This window comes from Cheilinus undulatus, linkage group 6, assembly GCF_018320785.1.
Source record: "Cheilinus undulatus linkage group 6, ASM1832078v1, whole genome shotgun sequence".
Taxonomy (NCBI): Eukaryota; Metazoa; Chordata; class Actinopteri; order Labriformes; family Labridae; genus Cheilinus; species Cheilinus undulatus.
In genome coordinates this window covers 4,337,924-4,364,135 of record NC_054870.1, presented here as the reverse complement: position 1 = coordinate 4,364,135, position 26,212 = coordinate 4,337,924, and the positions used below count along the sequence as shown (strand labels likewise).

The following is a 26,212-nucleotide window of genomic DNA, read 5'->3' as shown; positions in this document are numbered from 1 at the left end:
CACTTCTTCCTTTTCAAAGTTGAACGACTGCTCAACGCTGCAGATCCAGCGCTGTTTCTGTCTCTAAAGTCAGCTAACTCCCCGCTAACTAGCCACACTGCTGTGTTTACCTTCCTCTCCCTTGCTTCTCACCACTGATGCACATGTGCAGAGGAGTTTCCTGGATTGGTGGAGGAGAGAGAGTGAACTCTCTGCTGTGAGAGATGCGTTCAGTAGGGGTGGGTAAAAATATCGATTAATCGATGCACTACAAATTTTCCCCCCTCAATTCAATATCCATTCAGCAAATCCTCTGAATCAATTCACCTCCTGGCCAGTGGGGGTCGCTGTGCGTGTGAATTGCGTTGTATGGACGGAGGCCGCACTCGACCAAATAACAACCAACCATAACCATGTGGATGAAATATTATTAAAGTTTACATGCATCAGTGTTTATACAGAACTAGCATGTTTTTTACTTTTGTACTCCTTATGCACAAATAAGTTATGATTGTGCAAATTTTTATTTTCGAATGTTTTATTGCTAAAAAATGTGAGGTGACCTGCCACATATGTTCACATGGGCATGAAAATAATTATTAAAAATGTTCAACAGGTCATTTGTGTATTTCTGCTTCTTACTGGATCAACTTCAAAGCATTTAAATCGATATCGAATCGATATTGAATTGAATCGCAACCTAAAGAATTGAAATTGAATTGAATCGCAACCTAAAGAATTGAAATTGAATTGAATCATGAGGTTCTTAGTAATACCCAGCCCTAGCGTTCAGGGACAATGGGAGAAGTGAAACTCCAGCGAGAAATGCACGCTGATGGCTCAAAACTTCCATACAATTTATACTCAGATATTCACGATATAGTCATTTTATACATCATGGGCGGCAAAAGCCGGGATACATCGAGTATACTCGATACATCGCCCAGCCCTAATAGCTCCATAAATGCCATACAGAAAATGTATTCAAACAAAGGTTTCATTGAACAAATGGATGTACTCCATGATGTATGCACGTCATGTTATTGACCCAGGATTTATGCAGAACCAGCAGACCTTCATCAGCTGCAGTCAGTTTCTTTGTTCAGCCTCATTCCTCAAACTTTAAAGTGTGTTTTAAGGACGAAAGTTTTAGGTCTGAAAAAAAAGGAAATATTGGCATATAGGATACTGGCAAAAATCCACCCCTACCTCTGCAGATTTATGGCTGAAGATTGAATTTTAGATTTGTATTGGATCATTAGCAGCACCATTAGGCAGATATCCATCTGCAGAGACAAATAAATTCTCTCTGGTGTGTCATTAGAGCAGATAAGTTATCATCTCTTTGTTGACTCTCACACTGGGTGTTTTTTCCTGTGTAGCCCCAAAGCCATCTGATTTATGACTGGTCAGCACAGCTTACAGTACAAACGCGCAAGTTCGACCAACAGAAACTATGAGACTTTATATGCTTAAAATCATGACCTCTGTGTCCACGTCTCCATCTTTATCTGAAAACAGAGATGAGGTCGGAACCATGACAGTTTTGTCTGAGAAAAGAAGAGACAAATCCCAATGGGACGGTCTGAAGCTGTCATCTTGTCTGAACAGTAACATGAAGACACGGACCTGCGTCACCTTCTGACAGCATTCCTGACCTGTGCTCCGCCACAGCTGGAGCTAATCGCTTCCTTCCCTTCTCTGTGGTTTACAGGCAGGGAGTTAACCTTGGGGTCAACATAAATGTGGTCTCTGGTTTGAATGTACATACAGTCATTCCCTGAAACAATCTCTGGAATTTACTTATACCCAAACAAATGCATAACACCATCTGGATTAGCAGTCGGCTGAATATGCCCTGTGTCAGTTTGTCTAATGTACACTCAAGATTAATCAGCTTTAACAGTGAAGGATAAAATCCTGACCCCACATATAGTCATGGACAAAAGTATTGGCACCCCTGGAATTTTTCCAGAAAATACTCCATTTCTCACAGAAATTATTGCAATTACAAATGTTTTTGGTATACACATGTTTATTTCCTTTATGTGCATTGGAACAACACAAAAAACAGAAGAAAAAAGACAAAATTGACATAATTTTACACAAAACTCAAAAATGAGCCAGACAAAATTGTTAGCACCCTCAACTTAATATTTGGTTGCACGCCCTTGGGAAAAATAACTGAAACCAATCACTTCCTATTACCATTAACAAGCTTCTTACACCTCTCAACTGAAATTTTGGACCGCTCTTCTTTTGCAAACTGCTCCAGGTCTCTCAGATTTGAAGGGTGACTTCTTGTAACAGCAACTTTGAGATCTTTCCATAGGTGTTCAATGGGATTTAGATCCAGACTCATTGCTGGCCACTTCAGAACTCTCCAGCTTTGTCTCCAACCATTTCTTGATGCTTTTTGAGGTATGTTTGGGGTCATTGTCCTGCTGGAACACCCATGACCTCTGACACAGACCCAGCTTTCTGACACTAGGCCCTACATTGTGACCCAAAATTTTTTGATAGTCTCAGATTTCATGATCCCTTGCACACAGTCAAGGCATCCAGTGCCAGAGGCAGCAAAATAACCCCAAAACATCTTTGAACCTCCACCATGTTTGACTGTAGGTACTGTGTTCTTTTCTTTGTAGGCCTCATTCTGTTTTCTGTAAACAGTAGAATGACGTACAGTGCATAACAAATTTATTAGACCACCACCTAAAGTAAGGTTTATGCCACAGCTGCCCTAAATTAACAGCATTGGTAATTACCAAAATCATTTTTGATGTTTCTGCAACGGTTAATACACCAATATGTAGAAGCTCTTTAACCCAAATGATATTTTTAATGCTAAAATATCATTGTTATTGTTATCCATGAAGTTTCAAATTTACTGATTTACAAAAAACTGAAAACATAGTAAAGCACATTAATATTTCTTGATTGATTTGTCAAATTATAGTTATTTACTTGCATTCCTGAACAGAAAAATGAGTTTTAGTGGTTGAATGTTATGCTTGATTAATTTCTGACTTCTCAGAGAAGCCCAGTGAGCCGGCTCAAATTTGGGTGAATTCAGTTTGAAATCCCTCATTCCTGTTCAAAATGGTAAAATGTGGAGAGCTCAGTGAAAATGAAAGAGTCCGCATTAAAGCACTTCATGATGCTGGATGGTCTCTGAGACAAATATGACAGGTGGTCTGAAAAATTTGTTAAGCACTGTGCTTTTCCAAAAAGCTCTACCTTAGTCTAATCTGTCCACAAAATGTTCTCCCAGAAGGATTGAGGCTTACTCAGGTACATTTTTATAAACTCCAGTCTGGCTTTTTTATGTCTCTTTGTCAGCAGTGGGGTTCTCCTTGGTCTCCTGCTATAGCGCTTCATCTCATTCAGATGACCACATATGGTCCCAGTTGACACTTTTGCACCCTGAGTCTGCAGGACAGCCTGAGTTTGTGTGGAAGTTGACTGAGGATGTTTATCCACCACTCCAACTATCCTGCGTTGCATTCTTTTGTCAGTTTTTCTCTTCCGTCCACGTCCAGGGAGATTAGCCACAGTTCCATGGGTTATAAACTTGTTAATTATATTACACACAGTGGACAAAGGAATCTCAAGATCTCTGGAGATGGTCTTGAAACCTTGAGATTGTTCATATTTTTCCACAATTTTGCTTCTCAAGTCCTCAGAAAATTCTGGGCTCTTCTTTCTCTTCTCCATGCTTGGTGTGACACACACAGGAACACAACACAAAGGTTGAGTCAACTTTTAGACATTCTAACTGGCTTCAGGTGTGATTTCTAGATTGTCAGCACCTGTTACTGCCACAGGTGAGTTTAAATGAGCATCACATGCTTCAAATAAAATGATTCACCCACAGTTTTAAAAGGGTGCCAATCATTTTGTCCGGCTCATTTTTTTTAGTTTTGTGTAAAATTATGTCAATTTTGGCTTTTTCTTCTGTTTTTTGTGTTGTTCCAATGCAAATAAAGGAAATAAACATGTATACCAAAAAGATTTGTAATTACAGCAATTTCTGTGAGAAATGGTGTATTTTCTGGAAAAATTCCAGGGGTGCCAATACTTTCGTCCATGACTGTAGTTAAATTATCATAATTGGTTGGAAAGGGCCAGATCACTGCCGCTCTCACAGTCCAGCACCTGCGTATCAATCTAGGATCGGTCCATTCCAGCTGAACAGGTGTGTTAAATGTCTGATTTTACAGAGATTTGCCTATGACTCATAGTTTATCTCGGTATAAATATCTACAGTTTATTATTTATTCATGCCATTCCATGGTGATGGCTTGTTATTCTACTTTGTGTGGGTAAGAATATTGCACCCTCTGCTAAGTGAAAATTAGAGCAGGTCATACTGTGATTTAATCTAAATTTCAGTTAATTGCCCAGCCTTAGTCTTGATTCAGCTTGACATCACTGAGATTCAGGAGGATAATGTAGCACTGCTCATATAAAACAGTAAAAACATGACTAGTTCTAGCCTCTAACAGCTGTAATAAGATTACTATAATGAGACCATTTACAGTGTTCTCCTCCAGCCTACAGCACTTGTCAGTATCTCTCTGTGTGTAAAAGGCGGGTCGTCCCCCTTGTCCGTCAACCCTGTAGGAGGGCACTAAGCCCTGAGACCCAACAGAAGCCCCCCTACCACTGGCACCCCTGGTCATCACCCCACCCTCTACATAGCTCCCAACACCCAAACACACCCATCATCCCACTCCCACAGCGCTCCTCCCCTCTCCTTTCACCGCTCCCCCTCCTCCTAAATGCATAACATTCAGCGTGCATACCTAGGCTGCTAATTCCAACCTGCCACTCCAATCAAAGGATCACGGCGGTTGTAGTTACTTTTCTTTTCATTTGCTGAGGAACAATGTGTGGTGGATGAAAGCAGCAGCAGTGAGCGTGTGTGGGTGTGTGAGCCGCTATGTAACTGCAAACAGAATCAGTGTAATTTCTTTAAAAGTATTTGTTTTCTAAGGTAGAGACTGTAGCTCCAGTGCACTTCAGGTCTGTTCTCTAACACCATAATCAATCTTTGTGCTGTGGTAAATGAGCAACATTCTGGTTAAAGGTTCAACATGTCTGCGTGCTAGAGCTGTGCATCTTCACTGGTCCTACCACTGAATGGTTCATTACTGTTGTACACTTTACAACAGTAAACACTTTAATCTGATTTCCTTATTAGGGCTGGGCAATTAATGGAAAATTAGATAAAATCAGAATTTGGCCTGCTGCCATTTTCAAATTGCAGACGGTGCAGTATTTCTTTGACCTGAAATTTGTGTCAAAATACCAGTTTAAAACTATTTTTTTGCAGCAGAGATGTTATGCACTACATATGCAGTCATCCACATTCAATGACACAAAGATCGACATAAAAATTAAATTTTAATTCCCCTCAATACATACATTTCTATCGAATTTGCAAAAAGAGTTAAAATCATCACAATTAGATATTTTTTTTCTTAATTGTTCAGCTCTAGGTTTATCTAATATTGTGTCGGTTATAAAAGAGGTTCTCAACCATTTCAGCCCGCGACCCCAAAAATAAAGGTGCCAGTGACCGGGGACCCCCCTGGACCTGAAGGTGGTTGACCACAGCCATGCACATTCAAGGATAGTCACATGCAGACAAAGCTGCCCATGAGGAGGGGAAAATGGGAGAGCTTTCAGAGGCCTAGCAAAATTAGGAGCCAGCAGAATCATGGTCTATTGTAAATTTAAGCCTTGGTATTTTATATTTAACTTGAATGATAACCACTCTTATCAAAGAAACAAATTTCAGTTCATTTGTGTAGAAAGTAGCCCTCCTAAAAATATAAATCCTTTTGTTAAAAACAGAATAAAAACACATTAAGAATTGCTAGAATATGTAAATAATGGCAAATAATGGAGGGAAAGGTGGTGAAATTAGATTTTTAAAGTAGTAGAAATGGGTTAGAAATGCCAAAAATTAGATTAAAGTTTTAAAAGATACCAAAAAAATGGCAAAAATGTATCAAAGTGGCAAAATTGGGCATAATAAGTGGTAAAAGGGGATTCAAAAGTGGCTAAAATGGCATTAAAGTGGCAAAAATAGGTGGAAATTTTGTGAAATGGGATAAAAATTGATATAAACTGGCAAAAAAGGATTAACTGAGGCAGAAATTGTCAGAAACTGGCAAAATGCATTTTCCAGTATTGCAATTTTGTATCTAATTATTTTAGGGTTCCTCAAGAAAAAATCATTTCATATTACAATATTTAATAATTTGTAGTAGGGGTGACCAATTTTGCCAAATCTGTATTATTGTGATTATTTTGGAGCTTATTGCAAATTTGATATCAGTTGCTATTTTGAAGGGGATGATCATTTTTATAGCATCCTTGTTAACATTTCATGTTAAAGAACTGCTGCGCTGGCTGCAGTTTGAAAATTGTAGCAGTTTAATCTTATTTTGGATTAATTTCCCAGCCCTAGAATATGTAAAGCTGAAGTTGTCTGATTGAATACTCTTTATTCCCATTTTTAGATTAGATTTGTTTTGCTGCTGATGTTTGAATGAATCATTTTTTTAACCCTCTCCCTTCTTTGTATCTCTTTTCAGCTCCTTTGTGACGGGCACTGCATGCTGTGAGAACCTCTCCCCTCTCCGCATCTGGGATGTTGAGCGGTAAGTTTAGTGGATGTTTCAACAGATCATAACCTCTGATGTTATGCATAAAAACATTCGCTGTACATCACATTTAAGGTCCCCAGTAACGCTTTTGCTAAAGCCTCCATATGTAAGCCTCCACAGACGCACTGAGTCCAGACATGAACATTTTTCTCTGCCAAATTTTCAAGAGTGTTTCTCGCAGATGCATTATCCTCATCTGTTAGAAATATCTGTGCAATTAACTTCCCATTCTGTTCCAAGTCAGCAGAATCCTGTGCATACTGAGGTTAATCACTCTTTGATTGAGCTATGGATTTAAGTCCCTCCTCTAAAAGTTCTCTCCTATATTAATAGCCATTCATGTAAAACGGCAGGATCTGGACCTTCATGGGTACCAGAGAAAAGCTGTTCTTTAGTTTGAAAGCACATGGACATCATGGTTAAGGAAGAGCTCAAAACAGGGAGTCTGTGAAAATTCCTGTTTCTGAAAGGCTGGACTTAAACCTGATACATCCAAGCCAAGGCTGCTGTAATTCCCAGCTTTACCTGAGCCAATTAAAAGAGGCCAGCACAGAAAGCTGCTTCCTGCTCCAGAATGGTTGGGAAATCTGAGGAGGGGAGAAGATAGGAGACACAGGAAGAGTGAGAGAAGAGATGGGTGGGCACGTTGTTCTGGAGGGTGCAGCTGGTGATGGAAGTGGACATGGTTATAAGATTTAGCAGAGCTCAATAAAGCTCATCTTTAGTCCAGGTGGTTTGGTCTTCTCCATGGTTTGTTGTGAACGAACCTCAATACAGGTAAAGTGAACGTGGTTTGAATCAGTTGTCAAGCAGCTTTTCACTGCTTATGCTTTTCATTGGTACTACAGCTGCAGGAGCATTTTGCAACTAATTAGGTTAATTGGCAACAGGTCAGTAACATGACTGGGGAGCATTTCAGAGAGGCAGAGTCTCTCAGAAGTAAAGATGGGCAGAGGTTCACTAATCTGTAAAAATTGCATCCAAAAATTGTGGAACAATTCCAGAAAAATGTTCTCAATGTTCCTCGACCATCTACAGTTCATAATATCATCAAAAGACTCAGAGAATCTGGAGAAATCTCTGTGAGCAAGGGACAAGGTTAAAGGTCACATGATCTTGGGGCCCTAAGGGGCCACTGCATTAAAAACAGGCATGACTGTACTGGAAATCACTGCAACACTCTGTCAACACAGTCGGCTGTGCTATCTAAACCCTGCAAGTTAAAGATGAATTATGCAAAGAGGAAGCCACACTGGTGAACAGAATCCAGAAACACCACCGTCTTCTGTGGGCCGAAGCTCATGTAAAAGGGACTGAGGCAAAATGGAAAACTGTTCTGTGGTCAGATGAATCAAAAATTCTTTTTGGAGACCATGATCGGTGTGTCCCACAGACTAAAGAGGAGAGGGACCATCCAGCTTGTTATCCTGGCTCAGTTCAAAGGCCTGCATCTCTCATGGTATAGGGCTGCATTAGTGCCTATGGCATGGGCAGCTTAGAGAGATTTTAGAGTAACATATGCTCCAGTGTTAACGTTAACAGCTATTTTTGATTTTAGTCTCAGTCTTAGTCTGTAGATTAAATGCCTTTTTAATTTTAGTCACATTTGAGTCATTTCTACCCTTTATAGCAGGGGTCATGAAGTTCATTGCACAAGGGCCAGATTTAGTCTCGACAGAAACTCTGGGGGCCGGACTTTCAAATACACAAAAATTAAATTAATATTTTATTCTGGTTAACATATAATTGTAGTAGTATTTATATTTTTTAGGCATTACTTGTAAGATCTATCCCAATTATCTATCATGCAGCAGGCCTGACAACAGAGTTGGCTGAGCCCCTGAAAATCCCAGAGACTGGATCCTCTACAATTGTGATTTAACACCAGTATTAACTCATTTTAACCCCTTTTTGCCTCATTTACCCAATTGTTGCCATTTTTAACCTTTTAAACCGCTTTCCCTGCATGTTTTATCCCCTCTGTCTCACTCTTATCCATTTTGTTCACCCAATTTTGACCTCTTTTCACAACATTTTTCAACAATAGTTGGAACTTTTAACCAATTTTTGCCACTTTTCACCCAATTTTGACACTCTTTAACCCCATATTGCAACTTTCCTGCCAATTATTTTCCTTGTGTGCCACTCTTGAACACCTTTCACTAATTTGCCAGGCCATTTTTGCTGTATTTTCACCACTTTTAACCCATTTTTGATACTTTTTGCCCCTTTTTGCTTCCTTAACCCAATTTTTACAGTTCTTTAACTTTAATTTAAACCACTTTTCCCGCATGTTTTATGCCCTTTGTGGCACTTTTATCCACATTTGCCACTTTTTTTCTATTTTTGCATTACTTTTTTAGACTATTTTTGTCATTTGTAACTACTTTTTGATACTTTTTGCCCCTTTTTCCCTCTTGAACCATTTTTGCTACATTTTAACATCTTTATCTGGTCATTTTTGCAGCATTTCTGCCAGCCTCAACCCTATTTTTAAATATCTACTAATTATGACAGTAAATTTCGGTAAAAGCAGATCAAATGTTAAGTCATTCTTAAAATATTTCAATATTGATTGTTTATGGTATGGATTTAACAGCTGCAGACATTTAAAGCCAAAGGATACTCTTCAAACCACAGCATATTCTTTTCCTCCTTTTCTGAATTTAATGATCTTTCAGGGGCCAGACGGGAAGCTTTGGGGGGCCTGATATGGCCCCAGGGCCACCAGTTGATGATCAGCGCTTTATAGTTTTAGTCAACAACACCTCAAAAACATGTTAGTCTAGTTTTAGTCCATTAAAAGTCCTCACATTTAGTCTTTACTTTTAGTCCAAGCATTTAATCTCTTGCTTAAATCTGGTACCAAGTCATGGGAGTGTGTTCTCTGCATCCTACAAAACCTGCTCTCTACAGTTGAGGCAGAATAGCTACGAATGCATTGTATTTTGACAGATTTACCCACAGTAGAGAAATATCACGAATTTTTAATGTCAGACAAAAACTAAATTACATTTTAGTCAAGTTTCAGTCATCTTGACTAAAACTAAACTTACTTTTAGCCAGTTTTAGTCATCAAAGATCTAGTTCTGGCTAGTCTTAGTCTAGTCTTTCTCATGAAAAAAAGACTGTCGACAAACATTTTTACCCATAGTCAACAAATTTAACACTGATTTGATACCATACAGGCAACGTCTCTTTCAGGGTAGACTTTGACTATGTTAGCAAGAAAATGCTAGACCACAGGGGCGGCACGGCGGCGCAGGGCTTGCGATGTTGCCTTACAGCAAGAAGGTTCCTGATTCAATTCCCGGTGAGGGCCTTTCTGTGTGGAGTATGTATGTTCTCCCCATGCATGCGTGGGTTCTCTCCGGGAACTCCGGCTTCCTCCCACCACCAAAGACATGCTAGTTAGGTTAATTGGTGATTAAATTGGCCATAGGTGTGAGTGTGAGCATGCCTGGTGGTCTGTCTCTCTATGTCAGCCCTGCAACTGACTGGCGACCAGTCCAGGATCTACCCTGCCTCTCACCCAATGACAGCTGGGATAGGCTCCAACGCCCTGTGACCCCCAACAGGATAAGCGGTATAGAAAATAGACGGATGGATGCTAAACCACATTACCACTGTTACAGACTAAAGAAAAGGTAGGAAGAAAATACTGGACTGGTTTTTAGTATAAGAAACAGAAGCTGGGTAAGCTCACCTGCACTCCGTTGTCGTCTGGGCCTCCAGTCTAGTTCACTCTGGAAGCGTTGCGTGATCAGCGAGCCCAAGCTTCGTTACAGTTCAGTTTAGTTCAGTTGGGTTATAATTCAAAAACAATGACAAATTTCGTTCAAGTCTGTGGGAACTGGTCTGCTGTAGAGTCCGAGTTGGCGTCTTCTCCTTCTCTCAGTGGCGGTGTTCCCCACTACCTGAGTCTGGTGACGTCATTTAAAGGTGACACAGTCACAGCTTCACACGCACTGCTGTCATGGTGCATTCAAGACTGTCGGACGTTCCAACACAGCTTAACCCAATGTTTATTTCCCACATGAAAACCAGTCCAAAACAATTTACAACAGTGAGAAGACAGGAAAGGAAGAGGAACTCACAGTAGAAGAGTCCAGGTCCTGAACTGACTTGCCTGTAGTCTAGACTTTTCACCAGTAGAAGACATTTGGAGCATCAGAAAACAAAAATTTGTGGTTGTAGAAGTGTTCATATAAATTAAATTTGGTCTTTTTTTCTGTAACTGAATACTTTCTGTGATCATGTGTTTTTATGTGTAGAACAAAATTGTTCACCTAAAGACGATGCACAGGTCTTAACACTGCTGTTGAACTCTTGTTGCTTTAATTTTAACTCAACACTCCCCTTTCATTGCAATTAATTCTGTGTCTTTTTCATGTGGCTGGCACAAAGAGCTCTTATAATCAGTCATATAGAGAGCGATCCCACACAAGTGGCGCCAATGGAGCAGCACCCCAACTTTTCACACTGTCTTCGCTCATGGTTAAACACGGAGCGGGGAAAAAAGCATCAAAGAGAAAAGACCCAGACCATCACTCCCAACTCCCCAAGATTCCCCTCTGTTCCTTCAGAAAGGGAACCCTCCTTTTTACAATCAAATGGCCAGGCTAGGATTCCTGACATTCCTGGAACTGAAAAGAGTCGGGTGAAATGTCTGCATCGGCTTGGAAGTTCTGTTATACAAATTGCAGCAGTATTGTCTTTGCAGAGCGCGTGTGTTTGTGACGTTTTGAAGGTGGTCATTGTTGGCCGGTCCCTGCAGCCCGGCGCCCCTCCTCTCCATCGTCTCTTACATTCCTGCTGCAGAGGTGCAGAGTAAATTGGGTGGATGTGCAGCAGGTTGCAGGGCTCCCCTCTGTTTGTTTTAGCGAGTAAAAACCTCAGCAGGGCGTCTTTTCTCCACCTGTCTGACAGCTTTTGACGGAAGGGCCTGTTTCCCAGTGCGTCCCCAGGCTCCTGTTTAGAGCTCAGACTTAACTTGACGAGAACCTCCAACATCTTTTGTCACCAAAAAATAACACACACACTACTTTTATTTCCTCGCACTGAAGGATAATACCCTTAGCCTCTTCTTGTTTTTTTTTCAACAATGTCAATTCATTAATGATTCCTTTCACAATTTGTGTGTTTGTGTGTGGCCTCTAAAGCCAACCTGACTCCTGCAGTGAGACCAGACAGGCTGAAATCAGGACTTAGACCCTGTGTGTCACACAGCCAGTAGCCCCTTCATTACAATCACTAAGTCTGTGCCCCCCTAGGGCCAACAGTCTCCCCGACTCACAAAGTAGCTGCAGCTCCGACTGTTTGGTTCTCAAGCTGTAAAATATTTTCTCACAATTTCCATGTGAATCATTGTCACTGTCAGTGTGTTTGCATCCAGTTAGAGAGAGGCTGAATTCATACTGCAGGTAAAGCCACCTGAACCTGATTTTTGTGCTCAGATCTGGGGTTTTTATGATGACAGGATCAGCACAATTCATGTGGAATCTGACCTTTGACATATCAGATTTGAGCCACTTTTCACAATTTTAGTCTTATAGCATAAAAACCAAGTCATATTTTAAGGTTTTCAGAAAAAAGACACAATGAATCAGCAGCGTTAGAAGATTATGTTATGCAGATATCAATTTGGCCAAAAATTGACTCAGGCAATTTTGAGGATAACGATATTTGGATCCAAGTCAAACACAGGTCGGATGAGTTTCAAGGTGACTACAGTCTGAACAGCAAGGTCTAACTAGCGTAATTTGCAACAAGTCAGTGACATGACCGGGTCTAAAACAGGGGTGTCCCACTGAGGGCTGTGTATAGAAATATATAAGTATGGTGGGGCCACTTTCATATTCCTTGCCTTGAGGTATGACGAATCCATGCTTAGCGATTGAATACGCCTAAATGGCATGATAATGACTGACAAGACAAATAGTCAGGCATTTTCAGGATTTGGGAGAGCCAATCAGATTTCAGGGGGCCCTGTTTGGCTCTGTCTACCACTGGCTCTGCCTCTGAAATGCTATTGGTGCTGCTATTTGCTGCAATATTCTAACAAGACATTATTAATCAATGTATCTTCTTGTCAAAATGTTTGTTTACAGAATCAACATGTTAGCACTGAAACTAAAAAGTGCATTACAGTTGAGCACAACCTTCATCATCTCATGTGGGCCACATTTCATTTTATTTCTAGAATTTGCCAATCATAAATGGACAGCAGGCCCCATTTGGCCCCTGGGCCATATGGGGCCTGCTGGAGCATTTCAGAGAGGAGATAGGCAGAGGTTCACCAGCTTGCAAATTTCTGCATTTTAAAAATTGTGGAACAGTTTCAAGAAAAACATCTTGTATGTTGTTAATTTATTGTGAATAAGATACGGCTTTAGAAGATTTGCAAGTCATTGCCCTGTTTTCATGTAGATTTTACAGCAGAGGTGGGACAAAAATTGATACACTGAAATATTGGGATATTTCCTGGTGCAAGACTGTATGATATTTCAAAATGCAGTATCCATATTTTATTAATTAATAACTCACTTTGTTGGTGTGACTGTTTGTGGTGTAATTTCACCCCCTGACAGCCAGCTGGCAGTTGACTTTTGCCTCTTCTCTCTTTAGACAACAAAAATAAAAACTAGGGCTGTCAATAGATTAATCGATTAATCTCACAAATTCCATAGTTAACTCGCGATTAATCTCAAATTAATCACACTTTTTTGTCTATTCTAAATGTACCTTACAGTACTATTTCTCAAGATTTGGATACCCTTATCAACACAAGTGGACAAAAATGCTTTCTTTAAGCAAATGTTTGTTCATGTCAACAACCCAAAACAACAACAGATAAAGTCCAGAAAATTCTCTAGTCTGAGCTCAAAGATACTGAACGCTGCAAAAATCTGCTGAGAGCATAACATGGTAAACTCAAGCCACAACAGATGGAGATACTGACCTTAATGTAACATTACTGAGTAATACCACAATGTAGAGTCAGACTTTAGACTTCTAGAAGTTAACTCCTCTGTTCTCAGCAGCTGAACACAGAACAACAGATCTCATCATCACACATGGACATAAAGAAGTCAAGTCTCTGCTGAGAGCTCAGCAGTAAGGCACAGACACATCTAATGGTGTTTCACTGTTCTGATGTGAGTAAGGTGGACACATCTGCCCCGCTCAAGAGAAAAAGCAAGTAATTACTTAAAAAATCTCTGCTATTATTTATCACATTTTTACTTTCAAACTAAAAAATGTAGTCCACATGTAAAATAAATGCTGACAGTAAGAAATGACTGAGAACTTTTAAGGTAAAGTAAGAGGACTTAACCATCTCTTAATTCTTCAGATCATAGAAGAGCTACAGATTTAATCTAAAACCATTTTTTTCTTCCTAAATAAAGGAGACCAACAGTCTAATAATGCTTTCAGCTTATATTATGAAACTCTACAGAGCTCATTCACTAACCTCTGCTCTCCTGTCACACACCAGCCTCTGCTGCTCTGTCTCCTCCTCCTCCTCCTCCTCCTCATGATGCAGCTGTACATTCACCAGCATCAGACAATCTCCTATAGGGACTGCAGAGGCTTTGACATTTTTGCAGCATCTTGATTGACTGTTATTGAAATTTGGTGTTTATTCACAGTTACAGTCGATCATTTTAGTAAATTTCATTTTTTCCGAATACTTTCACTTTCAAGCAGGAGTTGCGTGGGGATGGGAGCGGACCTTTAGGAGACGTGATCAGAGCAGTCAGCAGTCAATAGCACAGCTGTGGTGCCGGTTCATGGCAGATATAATAGCCTAAATAAATGAATAAATCATACTGGCCCAAAAGTGCGTCGGCACACCAGGAAATGCTCAGTATGCCAGATAGCGAGTCCATCCCTGCAGAGTTGTCTGAGTGTCTCCGTTGTAAACAAATCCAGCATGGCGAGGGGGGTGGCTCTCTGCATTAACGGTGTGCATGGCTAGCAAGTGGTGCGGGCTATATAAGACTCTACGAACTTCCTGTAACTCCGTTCATGTCGACAGTAGGAGAAAATAACTTCAGTTTTATCTGACATGATCTGAAAGCTGAACCTGTCATTCAAAAGTCTCTGTCCTTTATCCATTTCTGCTCGCTTGTACCGCATCACGACGGCGCCGCTTCCTGGTCTGGCAAACTACAGGATGGGTCGAGGGTCATACAGAGCGCGCATGCGTTAATCGTGCGACAAAAAATTTAGCAGTGTTAAAAGTAATTTGAGTTAACGTGATATTAACGCATTAACTTTCACAGCCCTAATATATATATATATATATATATTCTGTATAGCCTTTATGCACTTCATGTTCAGTCTTCAGCTCAGTCTGTTCAAAATTCTGTGAAATTCACTCTGAATTGCAGTGCATAAATTACAAAATCTTGCACTTGACCATTTTACAACTATTTTGTATTCTCTAGTTAGACATATTTTGCGATGTGTCTTCATACAATTTTCCTGCAATATATTGATTATTGCAGTATTGTGATAATATCAGTATCATGGACCATGTATCGCGTATGGTATTGGGAGGTACCCTGTGATTCTCACCCCTATTTTACAATGTCCCAACTTTTTTGGAATGTGGGTTGTACTTGTACTTTTTACCAGCTAATTTCCCAACTGCTGATACTGATACCATGCTGATAATATTGTGCATCCCTGTTTCTAAGCTGTGTCCTTCCAGCAGTGAGAATAAAACTATTGCGGTTCTCTTGGCACACAGAGTTAATGTACATTTTATGATAAATATATTATTGAATAAAGTGACTTTAAGGAAACAGCCTTTCAAATTACATGGATGCAAAATGCTAACAAATGCTTCATGATTTTCACTAATTTGAGCTTTGTGATGTTAGCATTATGGGTAAGAAACCACCCTTTGACTCTTACTGCTAACCACCTTATGTTTTCCTTGGAGCATCACTTTAAGGACAGACTGTCTACGGTGGCTATGACTCAGACGGTTAACTATGTTTTAGAGCCGACCATGTGACACTTTCCTGTCAGTCATACTTGAGGCCAGACTGAGGTATTCACCTCGATGGACGACTCAGACGAGCAATAGAGAGCAGCGATAGAGAGGATGGTCAGATTAGAACATTGTGCCGCCGCTCACTTACAGATCCAGTCATTTTGACAGATTACATGCTTATGTCTCTATCCTGTAATCACATGCCGCCCATAAAAGCCAGTGACCTACCAATTTGTAAGTCCCTGCTGTTTTGCTGCGAGGACTAGCTCATTGCATGGTGCTATTACTAGCTTTAAGATCTGTTCACAGATGTCAGGTCTATTTTATGGAAACCTAGCTTTAATTTTTCTCTCACATTTGGTAGTTTGAAAGTGTTCAGACAGTTTTCCAGAGCATCTTGAGAATGTTTCATCGAAGGATTTCAGGAGGTTGGGTTATAAATTGCTGATCTCTTTTAGTCGGAGTGTTGGTGCTGTGATGGAGACATCATTATTTAGTTATGAATGAACAGGCTCGTATCCCTTTGGCTTGAATGAGTTTCTTTTTGTGTGGCATGTGCTAAGCTCCTTGGTTTTAGTGGTAAAGGGAAAACGAGGGGTCACTACCCCACACAGACACAAACTCAGCCTCATCACAGACTCCCCATTGGCCCAGGCTTAGTCATGAGACCCTGGCAATGAGAAAGCTCTCACCCAATAAGGCACCCTGCAGGGAAAGCCCTGGTCCAATAAGAAGGCCTCCCGGGGTAAGACTGGGGGATTACCAGCCCGAGCCTGCGGATTGAGCTCCAGGGCAAGAGAGGGGGGCACGAGTCGAAGCACAGGGCAGCTCGGTCGCCAAGGCCAGCAGCCTCTCTTAAATGGTTGCTACGGAGCAGGTATCAAACGTGCGAGAGTCGCACACAGTCACGGTCATGGAGGGTATTAAATGGCAACAAAGAGACAGTTATTCTGCAATAATCCGCCCCGCTGAGTGCAAGTTATTCTTCAATAATCAAGAGGCAAGGAGCAAGCGGGACAGAGCTGTGATCACAAGAGCATGGTGCTGCACAGAGCCCGCCTTCCACACAATCACACAGGTCAAACCAGCAGACACTTTATTTATCACTGCTGCACACTCACTAATTATGTGAGGCTCCAGTTCCACATAAAGAGTGGTTTTTATTTATCCTTCTCTGTGACACATAAATGAAAATCTTTATTTTTAACAGTTATTTCTGTATTTTTAAGTTGAATTGTTAAAGGTACTTGGCAGTAATAGAGGCACTGGCCTCTAGAGAGTTCAGTGAGAGTTGCATCTTTGAGGAGAATATGCTGGGGGCTGTACAGCTGTACAGACAGATGCAGTTGCTCTGCCTAATTTAGTGAGTTTCAGAGTATTTTCTGATCCAGTACAATATGCCAAGAATAAGAACACGCATCTGAAAGATGCATTGGTAATGGTGCCAAACACAGAGGCTTTCTGAGAGAAAAATAAAACGCTTCATAAAGTTTAGATTTTTATCTAAAACTCACTAAATGAGGCAGAGTAACTGTATCCATCTGAGAAGCTGTGGAGTCTAACTTCTAGGGGTGTAAAGATCCATCTTTGTTCACTGATTGGTCGAATAATTATCCAATCAGATCGATAGAAAGTAAAACAACATTGAGCTACATTGTCACCTTCAAGCTGCACTTTTTTTAAGATTTATTTTTGGGCCTTTCATGCCTTTATTTGATAGAGGAAGGACAGCGGACAGACTTGGAAACAGGGAAGAGAATGGGGAGAGACATGGGGTAGGGCTGGACGATATGGCCTAAAATTGATATCCCAATATATTTTTGCTATATCCCGATACATGATATATATCACGATATTTTAAAATGGCCTCTCAGCAGCTGTATAATGACACTAGTTTGATGATAAAAATAGACTGTTCTATTGGATTTTTAATAAAATTGTTTGCAGAAAGTAAAAATCAATATAAAGTCAAATTTAGCTGTTTTATTTTGAAAAGGACTTCATTCAATCTTTTACCAATAAATCAGAAATACATAAATCATGAAATACTCCATATTTTACTATTGCTGACTATGGAATGATTTTTTCCTCATTAAGGGTGAAGCAAACCCACACAGAACTCACCAATCCTGCTTGCAGTAAATGGCCAAAACGCTGCAGTCTAGTCCACCCTTCAGGCTCACAGCTGTGATTATATTAGTCCATTATCTGTGCTGATGAACGCTGGACCAGTTTCTGACAAGTTCATAATATGAGAGCATCTTTAGACCTTATTCAAAAAAACTCTCCTGTGTGATCATGGGGGAAAAAGCTTGTCTGGAGGCAGGGACATTTTAACTTCTCATTGTCGGTGTTTTGAACTATAAGGCTGAGATAAGTCTCCACTGTTGTGGAGATGTGGATCACCTTTGTCCGCTGTTGGACCGTCTTCTCTCTGACATGTACGACTCTGGCAGGGAGTTTTCAGCAAAATGCTCACGCCCAGGCAAATCTCGTATTCTGGGTTAAGTGTCTTTTCAACAGCACTGGGCTCATGTCTTTAGTGACGTGTTGTGATACAGCCGCCATTATCTTGGAGTCATCTTGTGGCATATTTTAATCAATACTGCATGAGTTCCACTTTTTCCTTTTCGAAGTTGAACGACTGCTCAACGCTGCAGATCCAGCGCTGTTTCTGTCTCTAAAGTCAGCTAACTCCCCGCTAACTAGCCACACTGCTGTGTTTACCTTCCTCTCCCTTGCTTCTCGCCGCTGATGCACATGTGCAGAGGAGTTTCCTGGATTGGTGGAGGAGAGAGTGAACTCTCTGCCGTGAGAGATGCGTTCAGGGACAATGGGAGAAGCGAAACTCCAGCGAGAAATGCACGCTGATGGCTCAAAACTTCCACATAATTTATACTCGGATATTTGTGATATAGTCATTTTATACATCGCGGGCGGCAAAAGCTGGGATGTACTCGATATATCGCCCAGCCCTAACATGGGTCAAAGGGCCACAGGCTGGATTCGAACCCGGGCCGCCTTCCTCAAGCTATACTTTCATTTTGAATTGTAGAAGCTGCCTTTTTTCTACAACTGTGTGAAATCTGTGCATAAAATGTCCTGATATCGATCAGGGCCCCTGTATTGGATCAAATCGAAATCATATCATAGCAGATTTTGTGATACTGGAATAAAATTGTAACATTGTCAAAAATATAGATATCATATCATGATGAACCGTTGATTTACAGCCTTACTCCCATGCCAGCGACCTTAGTGTGCTCTTCATAGAGTCTATTAAGTCTATAATTTATTACCTCTGCCAAGGAGGTTATGTGATCAGCAGGGTTTGTTTGTTATGGACGGATTTTCATGAAATTTTCTGGAAATGTCAGAAATGGCATAAGGAAGAACTGACTAGATTTTGGGAGTGATCCGGATCACCATCTGGATCCAGGAATTTTTTAAAGGATTCTGTACTATTGGGAGATAGGGCTAATGGCGGAGGTCTGCGCTCTCCGAGTGCTTTTCTAGTTATGATGTGTGCTGCAGACCTCTTAGCCAGGTCATGTTTTAATCTTTATCTCAGTTTATTGGGTAAATGAAAACATTTCTGGTTGCCCAGATGGAAGATGTTTTTGGATGGATGACTACATGCAAGCAGACATATTTTGTAAAGTTCCAAGCTCTCTGTTAGCTTATGAAAAAAAATCCCATTGCTTAACAGCAGGTTCATGTTTTTATGCCTTATGCCTAAGATTTGAGATTTTTTAAAAGGTCAAGGTTTTGGGCCAAATGCTTATCCTGGCTTATAGGTTTTCCACCAAACACACTACAACAGCAACCACCCAGCCCTTCTTCTCGACCCACCACTGCACTTTTACTGTTGGCTATACCTCATGAAGGAATATAACCTCAGGTGGTAGTTGTAGTTTCATCACTTATCCTATTTTTATTGCCAGTACCACACTGCTAAAGTAAGCACAAAATTTTTACATGTTCATTGTTCCTTTTGTTCCTCCTTGTCCAGGTCGGAGTGCGTGTGCAGTCTTGGCTCACAGTTCCGTCGTGGGGCCGGCGTGTTGGATATGGTGTTCGAGTCTCCTTTCCAGCTCTTCACCTGTGGTTATGATACCTTCATTCGACTGTGGGACCTCCGGCTCAGCCCCCGGTGGGTCATCACTTCTCTTTTTATCTTATGTCAGGATCAGCTTTAACAGTTAAAAGTTTAATTCTCCATAGAATTTAAACTGTTTGTTATATTTGATGAGTATGATAATTATTTCAATTAGTGGTTACTTTTACCCATGGTTACAGTATACACTATATCGCTAAAAGTATTCACTCACCCATCCGAATAATTAAAAGCAGGTGTTCCAATCACTTCCTTTGCCACAGGTGTATAAAATTAAGCACCTAGGCATGCAGACTGTTTCTACAAACATTTGTGAAAGAATGGGTCACTCTCAGGAGCTCAGTGAATTCCAGCGTGGTACTGTGATAGGATGCCACCTTTGCAACAAGTCCAGTGGTGAAATTTCCTCACTCCTAAATATTCTGCAGTCAACTGTCAGTGGTATTATAACAAAGTGGAAGCCATTTGGAACAACAGCAACTCAGCCACTAAGTGGTAGGCAACATAAAATGACAGAGCGGGGTCAGCGGATGCTGAGGCACATATTGCGCAGAGGTTGCCAACTTTCTGCTGAGTCAATCGCTACAGACCTCCAAACTTCACGCGGCCTTCAGATTAGCTCAAGAACAGTGCATAGAGAGCTTCACGGAATGGGTTTCCATGGCCGAGCAGCTGCATCCGAGCCATACATCACCAAGTGCAATGCAAAGCATCAAATGCAGTGGTGTAAAGCACACCGTCACTGGACTCTACAGCAGTGAAGACGCGTTCTCTGGAGTGATGAATCGCACTTCTCCATCTGGCAATCTGATGGACAAGTCTGGATTTGGTGGTTGCCAGGAGAATGGTACTTGTCTGACTGCATTGTGCCAAGCGTAAAGTTTGGTGGAGGGGGGATTATGGTGTGGGCTTGTTTTTCAGGAGCTGGGCTTGGCCCCTTAGTTCCAGTCAAAGGAACTCTGAATGCTTCAGCATACCAAGAGATTTTGGACAATTCCATGCTCCCAACTTTGTGGGAACAGTTTGGGGATGGCCCCTTCCTGTTCCAACATGACTGTGCACCAGTGCACAAAGCAAGGTCCATAAAGACATGGATGAGAGAGTTTGGTGTGGATCAACTTGACTGGCCTGCACAGAGTCCTGACCTCAACCCGACAGAACACCTTTGGGATGAATTAGAGCGGAGACTGAGGGCCAGGCCTTCTCGTCCAACATCAGTGTGTGACCTCACAAATGTGCTTCTGGAAGAATGGTGAAAAATTTCCATAAACACACTCCTAAACCTTGTAGAAAGCCTTCCCAGAAGAGTTGAAGCTGTTACAGCTGCAAAGGGTGGACCGATGTCATATTAAACCCTTTGAATTAAGAATGGGATGTCACTTAAGTTCATATGTGAGTCGAGGCAGGTGAGCCAATACTTTTGGCAATATGATGTGTTTCAGTGATTGTGGGATGTTGAAGGGATACTTCAACATTTTGGCAAATTCGCCCATTGCCATAATCCCTATAATCTTAGTAATAGGTTTGTTTGCTTAAGTTGAGCTTCTGGTACCTCAAGGTGCATCCAGTAAGGCGCCTGATTGGCAGCACCTGTGAGCATGGGCCCTGCTACAGTGGTCTGTAGATGTCTGCTTCAAGAATCGGCATGCCACATTTGACTGATCGGGATAGGGCCTGTCGGTTGGGCAACTTCAAGCTGGTGTTCTGCAAAACCAAGTTGCGGCTTTGTTTGGAGTGAACCAGAGAACACCTCCAGAGTTTGGGAGTGGAGAGGATGGAATGGCCTACCAGCAGTCCTGACCTTAACCCCATTGAACACTTGTGGGATCAGCTTGGGTGTGCTGTTCGTGCGAGAGTGACCAACACAACCACGTTGGCTGACTTGCGACAAATGCTGGTTGAAGAATGGGGTGCCATCCCACAGCAGTGTGTGACCAGGCTGGTGACCAGCATGAGGAGGAGGAGCCAGGCTGTTGTTGTTGTGTATGGTTCTTCCACACGCTACTGAGGCTCCTGTTTGTTAAATGAATAATTTGTTAAATTGTCAAAATGTCTTGTTTCTTCAAACTTCCATCATCCAATCCACCAAACACCAGACAAGAGTCAATGGCAGAATAAGCTGTTTAGCATTGGCAGAGAAGATTTGGCACATTTTTCATGGGTGCAACCCACATACTCAGCTCTGCTGCTCATCCCACAAATGCACGATCCTTACAAATGTGGCACCATTTAAAAGGGTAATAAACAAGCCTTCCAACGGTACAAGATTTATTTACCAAGAAGCATTGTTACAACAAAGAAATAATGTACCAAACACAAATTGCCTTACTTTTTGTTTTAAGTTTTAAATTGACTTCTTATAACAGTGCATTAAATTAGGAAACTCAGCCCTGGTCCGGTGTACTGGAAGATCTTACATCTTTCAATTCTGACCCTTTGCAGTGCAAATAGTGCTATCTCTATTTCTTAGTTCAAGTCTTACGAAGTCTTAAGTTAGATTTTTAACGGTGTGTAGGGCCCCTGAACCTACAGAAACATATGATGAACATTTTCAGAAGTGTGCGTGGAGATTTCTCATGAAGGAGGTGGTAAATCCTGAAGACAGACCAGTCCTGACCACCTCTGAGCTCCTGAGCTGGCTGAAAATACATTTCATGTTTAAATTTGATTCTTTATATTACATGAAAAGTCGATTTTCTGTCTTATATCCTCTTTCCAGACAGCGAGGACATAACATTCAGACCGTTTTGTTAATACTATTCCATGACTATTTTATTTGCAGTGTCTGCTCAGGGTAAACCTACAGCCCTCTGTGGTGTCCATTTAAATGCAGCAGCCCCTCACCTCGGCATATGCCTGCAGGGTCTCTAACGTGTTGGAGAGGGCTGCCTTTATTTTGGGGTTAAAGAGGTTTCAGGCTGTATTTCAGGGAGATCAGTCAAGTAAGACAAATCAGATCTGATTGGCAGAACACTCTTGGGATTCTGAATTGGGTTGGGTTGGGGTGAAGGTGGCAGAGGGGGGTCCCTCTTTAGACATCAATAATTCATACGGTCAAACCTTACTGGCCTCAAAAGGCTCCCAGGGTCAACCAGGAGGTGCAGGTTGTCTGGAAGTTGAGGCTCAGATAAAACAAGGATGCATGTATGTTTTAGACACAAAAATTACAGTTACAGATTCAGTGTGGTTGAGTTTGGGTCTGGGAAACAATTTTTCCATTTAGATTGAAGTTTTTTCTCGATAGTTTGGACTTGTACCACATTATTTTGAGCAGATAATAAAATAATGTACAGGCTTTACTTTTAGTTTCTGTCATTTTCTTTGTTATTCGGTAAAATTTCAAGGCAGCTGACTGAAAATTAAAGTATAAAGATCAGGTGTAATAAGCCAAGCTTTGGTCCTGTTTTACTTCTTTTTTATTTTTGTTTTTAATGCTGGAGAGGTTTTAACTTTATGTGTTTTCATTGCTGATCTACCAGTGTATATGATTTTTTTAAGCTGGAAAATGATTCTAATAAGTAAATTTAACCTAACTATTTTAATGAATCATTTGAAATGGTGTTCAAATTTTAGCTATTTTTCATCCTTCTATTCATATTGGAGACTTTTGCAAAAATCTGATGTTTAAACTTCAGTAAAAGTGTGTAAAAATGTGGACAGATGACCTTCCCATGAAGGTTTGTTAGAATTAGAGTAGGCATTGTGCTCATGGGTGCATGTGAGAGAGAGAGAGCCTCCAGACATCTCTGCTGCCCCATTGTCTGCCCCTGGTGACTCTCCATCACTTATTGATGAGGCTGCACTAATGGAGGATCAATGTCTATTGGCAGAAAATACTTATCCCCAAAATACTTCCCCTCTCTTAACCACAGCCTGCACCTCCCTTATCTCAGCCTCCCACTGCAGTCCACCTTCACCTTCTTGTTAACCGGAGTATAGTGTTATCCCGTAAACAAAGATGGAGTTTTTTTCTCAAAACACACATTTCATTGGGTGTATTGTACCAGACTGTTGGACCTGAGGTGTGTGTAACACATCTGACTATTCAAAGGGCTTTTTACAAGTCATGTCACATTCACATCACACTCACACTGATGGCAGGCTGCTATGTTAACATGAAGTAATCCATACACATTCACACCCCACTGACTCAGCGGGGGGGGGCAATACTGGGTTCGTGTCTTACCAAAGGACACAACAACTTGTGACAGGGAGCTGTGGACCAAACCAAAAACTGGTTTACAGAGTAAGATCCCGTTCACCATCCATCCATCCATCCATCTTCTCCTGCTGGGGGATCCTGAGACTTTCAAAACCAGACAGTATATATAATCCCTCCAGTGCATTCTGGGTCTTCCCCAAGGTTTCCTCCCAGCTGGGTGTGCCTGGAAAACCTTCAAAGGGAGGCATCAGGAAGCATCCTGATCAAATTCCTGAACCACCTCAACTGGCTCCTTTATATATGAAGGAGCAGCAGCTCTACTCCTAGCTCCCTCCGGATGTCTGAACTCCTCACCCTGTGTCTAAGGCTGAGCCCAGCCACCCTCTGGAGTAAACTCAGTTTGGCTGCTTGTATCCACGATCTCTTTCTTTCAGTCATTACCCAGAGTTCATGACCATCGGTGAGGGATGGGAGGAACATTGACCGGTAAATCGAAAGCTTTGCCATGAAGGAAGAATTCTCATGACTTACCTGTTATTTAGTTTGTCAATATGTCAAAATATTCTAATCAAAAATGTAGGGTTAGGGGTCTGCATCTGCATCAGTCAACATATTTTCTTGGCCCATTTTTACGTAAAACTCATTACTATGCGGAATAAACGTTCTCATTTATAGCTGTTACGCCGCTGAGCTGTCTGAGCTCGTAATAACCACAGGATCAACTTTCACAGAAATGAGTGGAGGCTAATGCCACTACTATAACCATGTACCTCATACAACCCAACCTCAAAAATCCCGACATACCCCTTTAAAGTCTCAAATCAATGGTGGAGTTGTCTTTATTTTTCCTCCCATGATTCACTGGTACATTTTCTACCTGTAATCATTCAAAGATCTGATATCAGTTTATGATAAAGACGGGACACCAGTGTCCTCATGGTTACATCTCTGTGCCACATTTGAGGCTGTTGTCCTTGAAGCCAATGGTTCAGGTTCTCTCGCTTCCTGGTCCACCACAATGTTCGCCATCCCATCTCTGGAATAAAGGAATAAAGGCATAAAACCTCAAAACGAATTATTTAAAATAAACTTGACCATCTGAACCTGTTTAATCTCTTTTTTTTCCAGGAAGTGTGTGATGGAGTGGGAGGAGCCTCATGATAGTGCTCTTTACTGCATCCAGACAGATGGAAATCACATGATTGCTAGCGGCTCCTCGTACTACGGTGTTGTTCGGTTGTGGGACAAACGGCAGAGTGAATGCCTGCAGGTGTGTTCATGATTCCTCAGGATGAAATAGATGACAGTTTATAGTTTTTATAGCTCAACATGCTCAAAGAAAGCTTCAGACTCTTTCATGAGCTGATTTCCACATAAAGAACTATGTTTATTCTTGGATGTTCATTCTTGTAATGTGTTTGTTCCTGTTTTCTGTGTTCAGTTCTTCCAGCTGAGCTCCGACCCGGTGAGCAGCCCGGTGTACTGCCTGAGGTTCAGCAGCTCTCACCTGTACGCCGCCCTGGCCACCTCCCTCCACTCGATGGACTTCAGACAGAACCCAATCTGCATCAGATGATCCACACAGAATCTCTCTTTAAAGTAATTTGTGCAATAAAGCTGTCTATTTTCACAATAAACTTTGTCACATTTTCAAAGGAACTGTTTGTGGTTTGGGAAAGCATCATTTCTCTGTGTTTATAATATTTGTCTGTGAGAAAGGAGGAATGATAGACAGCTCAGGTTCAGGGACAGATGGATGACGAGGGAGGCAGAGAAATTTGGGAAAGCCAAGATGATGGTTTCATGGCTTTGGAAGCTTCTGAAAGGTTAATTAACAGCATTTGAGTTAATTGGACACACACCTTAAACACACTGCTTCCTTCCAAGACATCAGGAAGAGAATCGTGGACCTCCACAAGTCTGGGTTATCCTTGGGTCCAATCTCCAGACGCCTGAAGGAGACACGTTCAAACATTTATACACCAGTATAAACACCATGGGAATGTCCAGCCATCATAGCGCTCAGGAAGGAGACAGGTTCTGTGTCCCTGAGATGAACACGCCTTGCTGCCAAATGTGCGTATCAACCCTAGAACAAAGCTAAAGACCTTGCAAAGATGCTGCTGAAGTCGGTCAGAGAGCGCCATTATCCACAGTGAAACAGACCTGGACCCACATGGGTTGAAAGGACACTCAGCCAGGAGGAAGTGTTTAAGAGCAAAGGGGACTAAAGAAAGTTTGACATTTAATTTACAGAGATTATCATG

At 41.4% G+C, this 26,212-nt stretch overlaps 1 protein-coding gene across 1 annotated transcript in view; it reads left to right on the top strand.

The window, feature by feature from the left end:
* Positions 1 to 25,604, top strand: part of fbxw4 (F-box and WD repeat domain containing 4) — a 60,530-nt gene extending 34,926 nt beyond the window's left edge. Inside the window, exons 6-9 of the mRNA XM_041788823.1 lie at positions 6,588 to 6,653; positions 19,679 to 19,819; positions 25,074 to 25,215; positions 25,387 to 25,604. Of these exons, the coding sequence (XP_041644757.1) occupies positions 6,588 to 6,653; positions 19,679 to 19,819; positions 25,074 to 25,215; positions 25,387 to 25,521 (484 nt within the window). The 3' untranslated portion in view covers positions 25,522 to 25,604. The remainder of the gene's footprint in view (positions 1 to 6,587; positions 6,654 to 19,678; positions 19,820 to 25,073; positions 25,216 to 25,386) is intronic.
* The last annotated feature ends 608 nt before the right edge of the window (positions 25,605 to 26,212 follow it).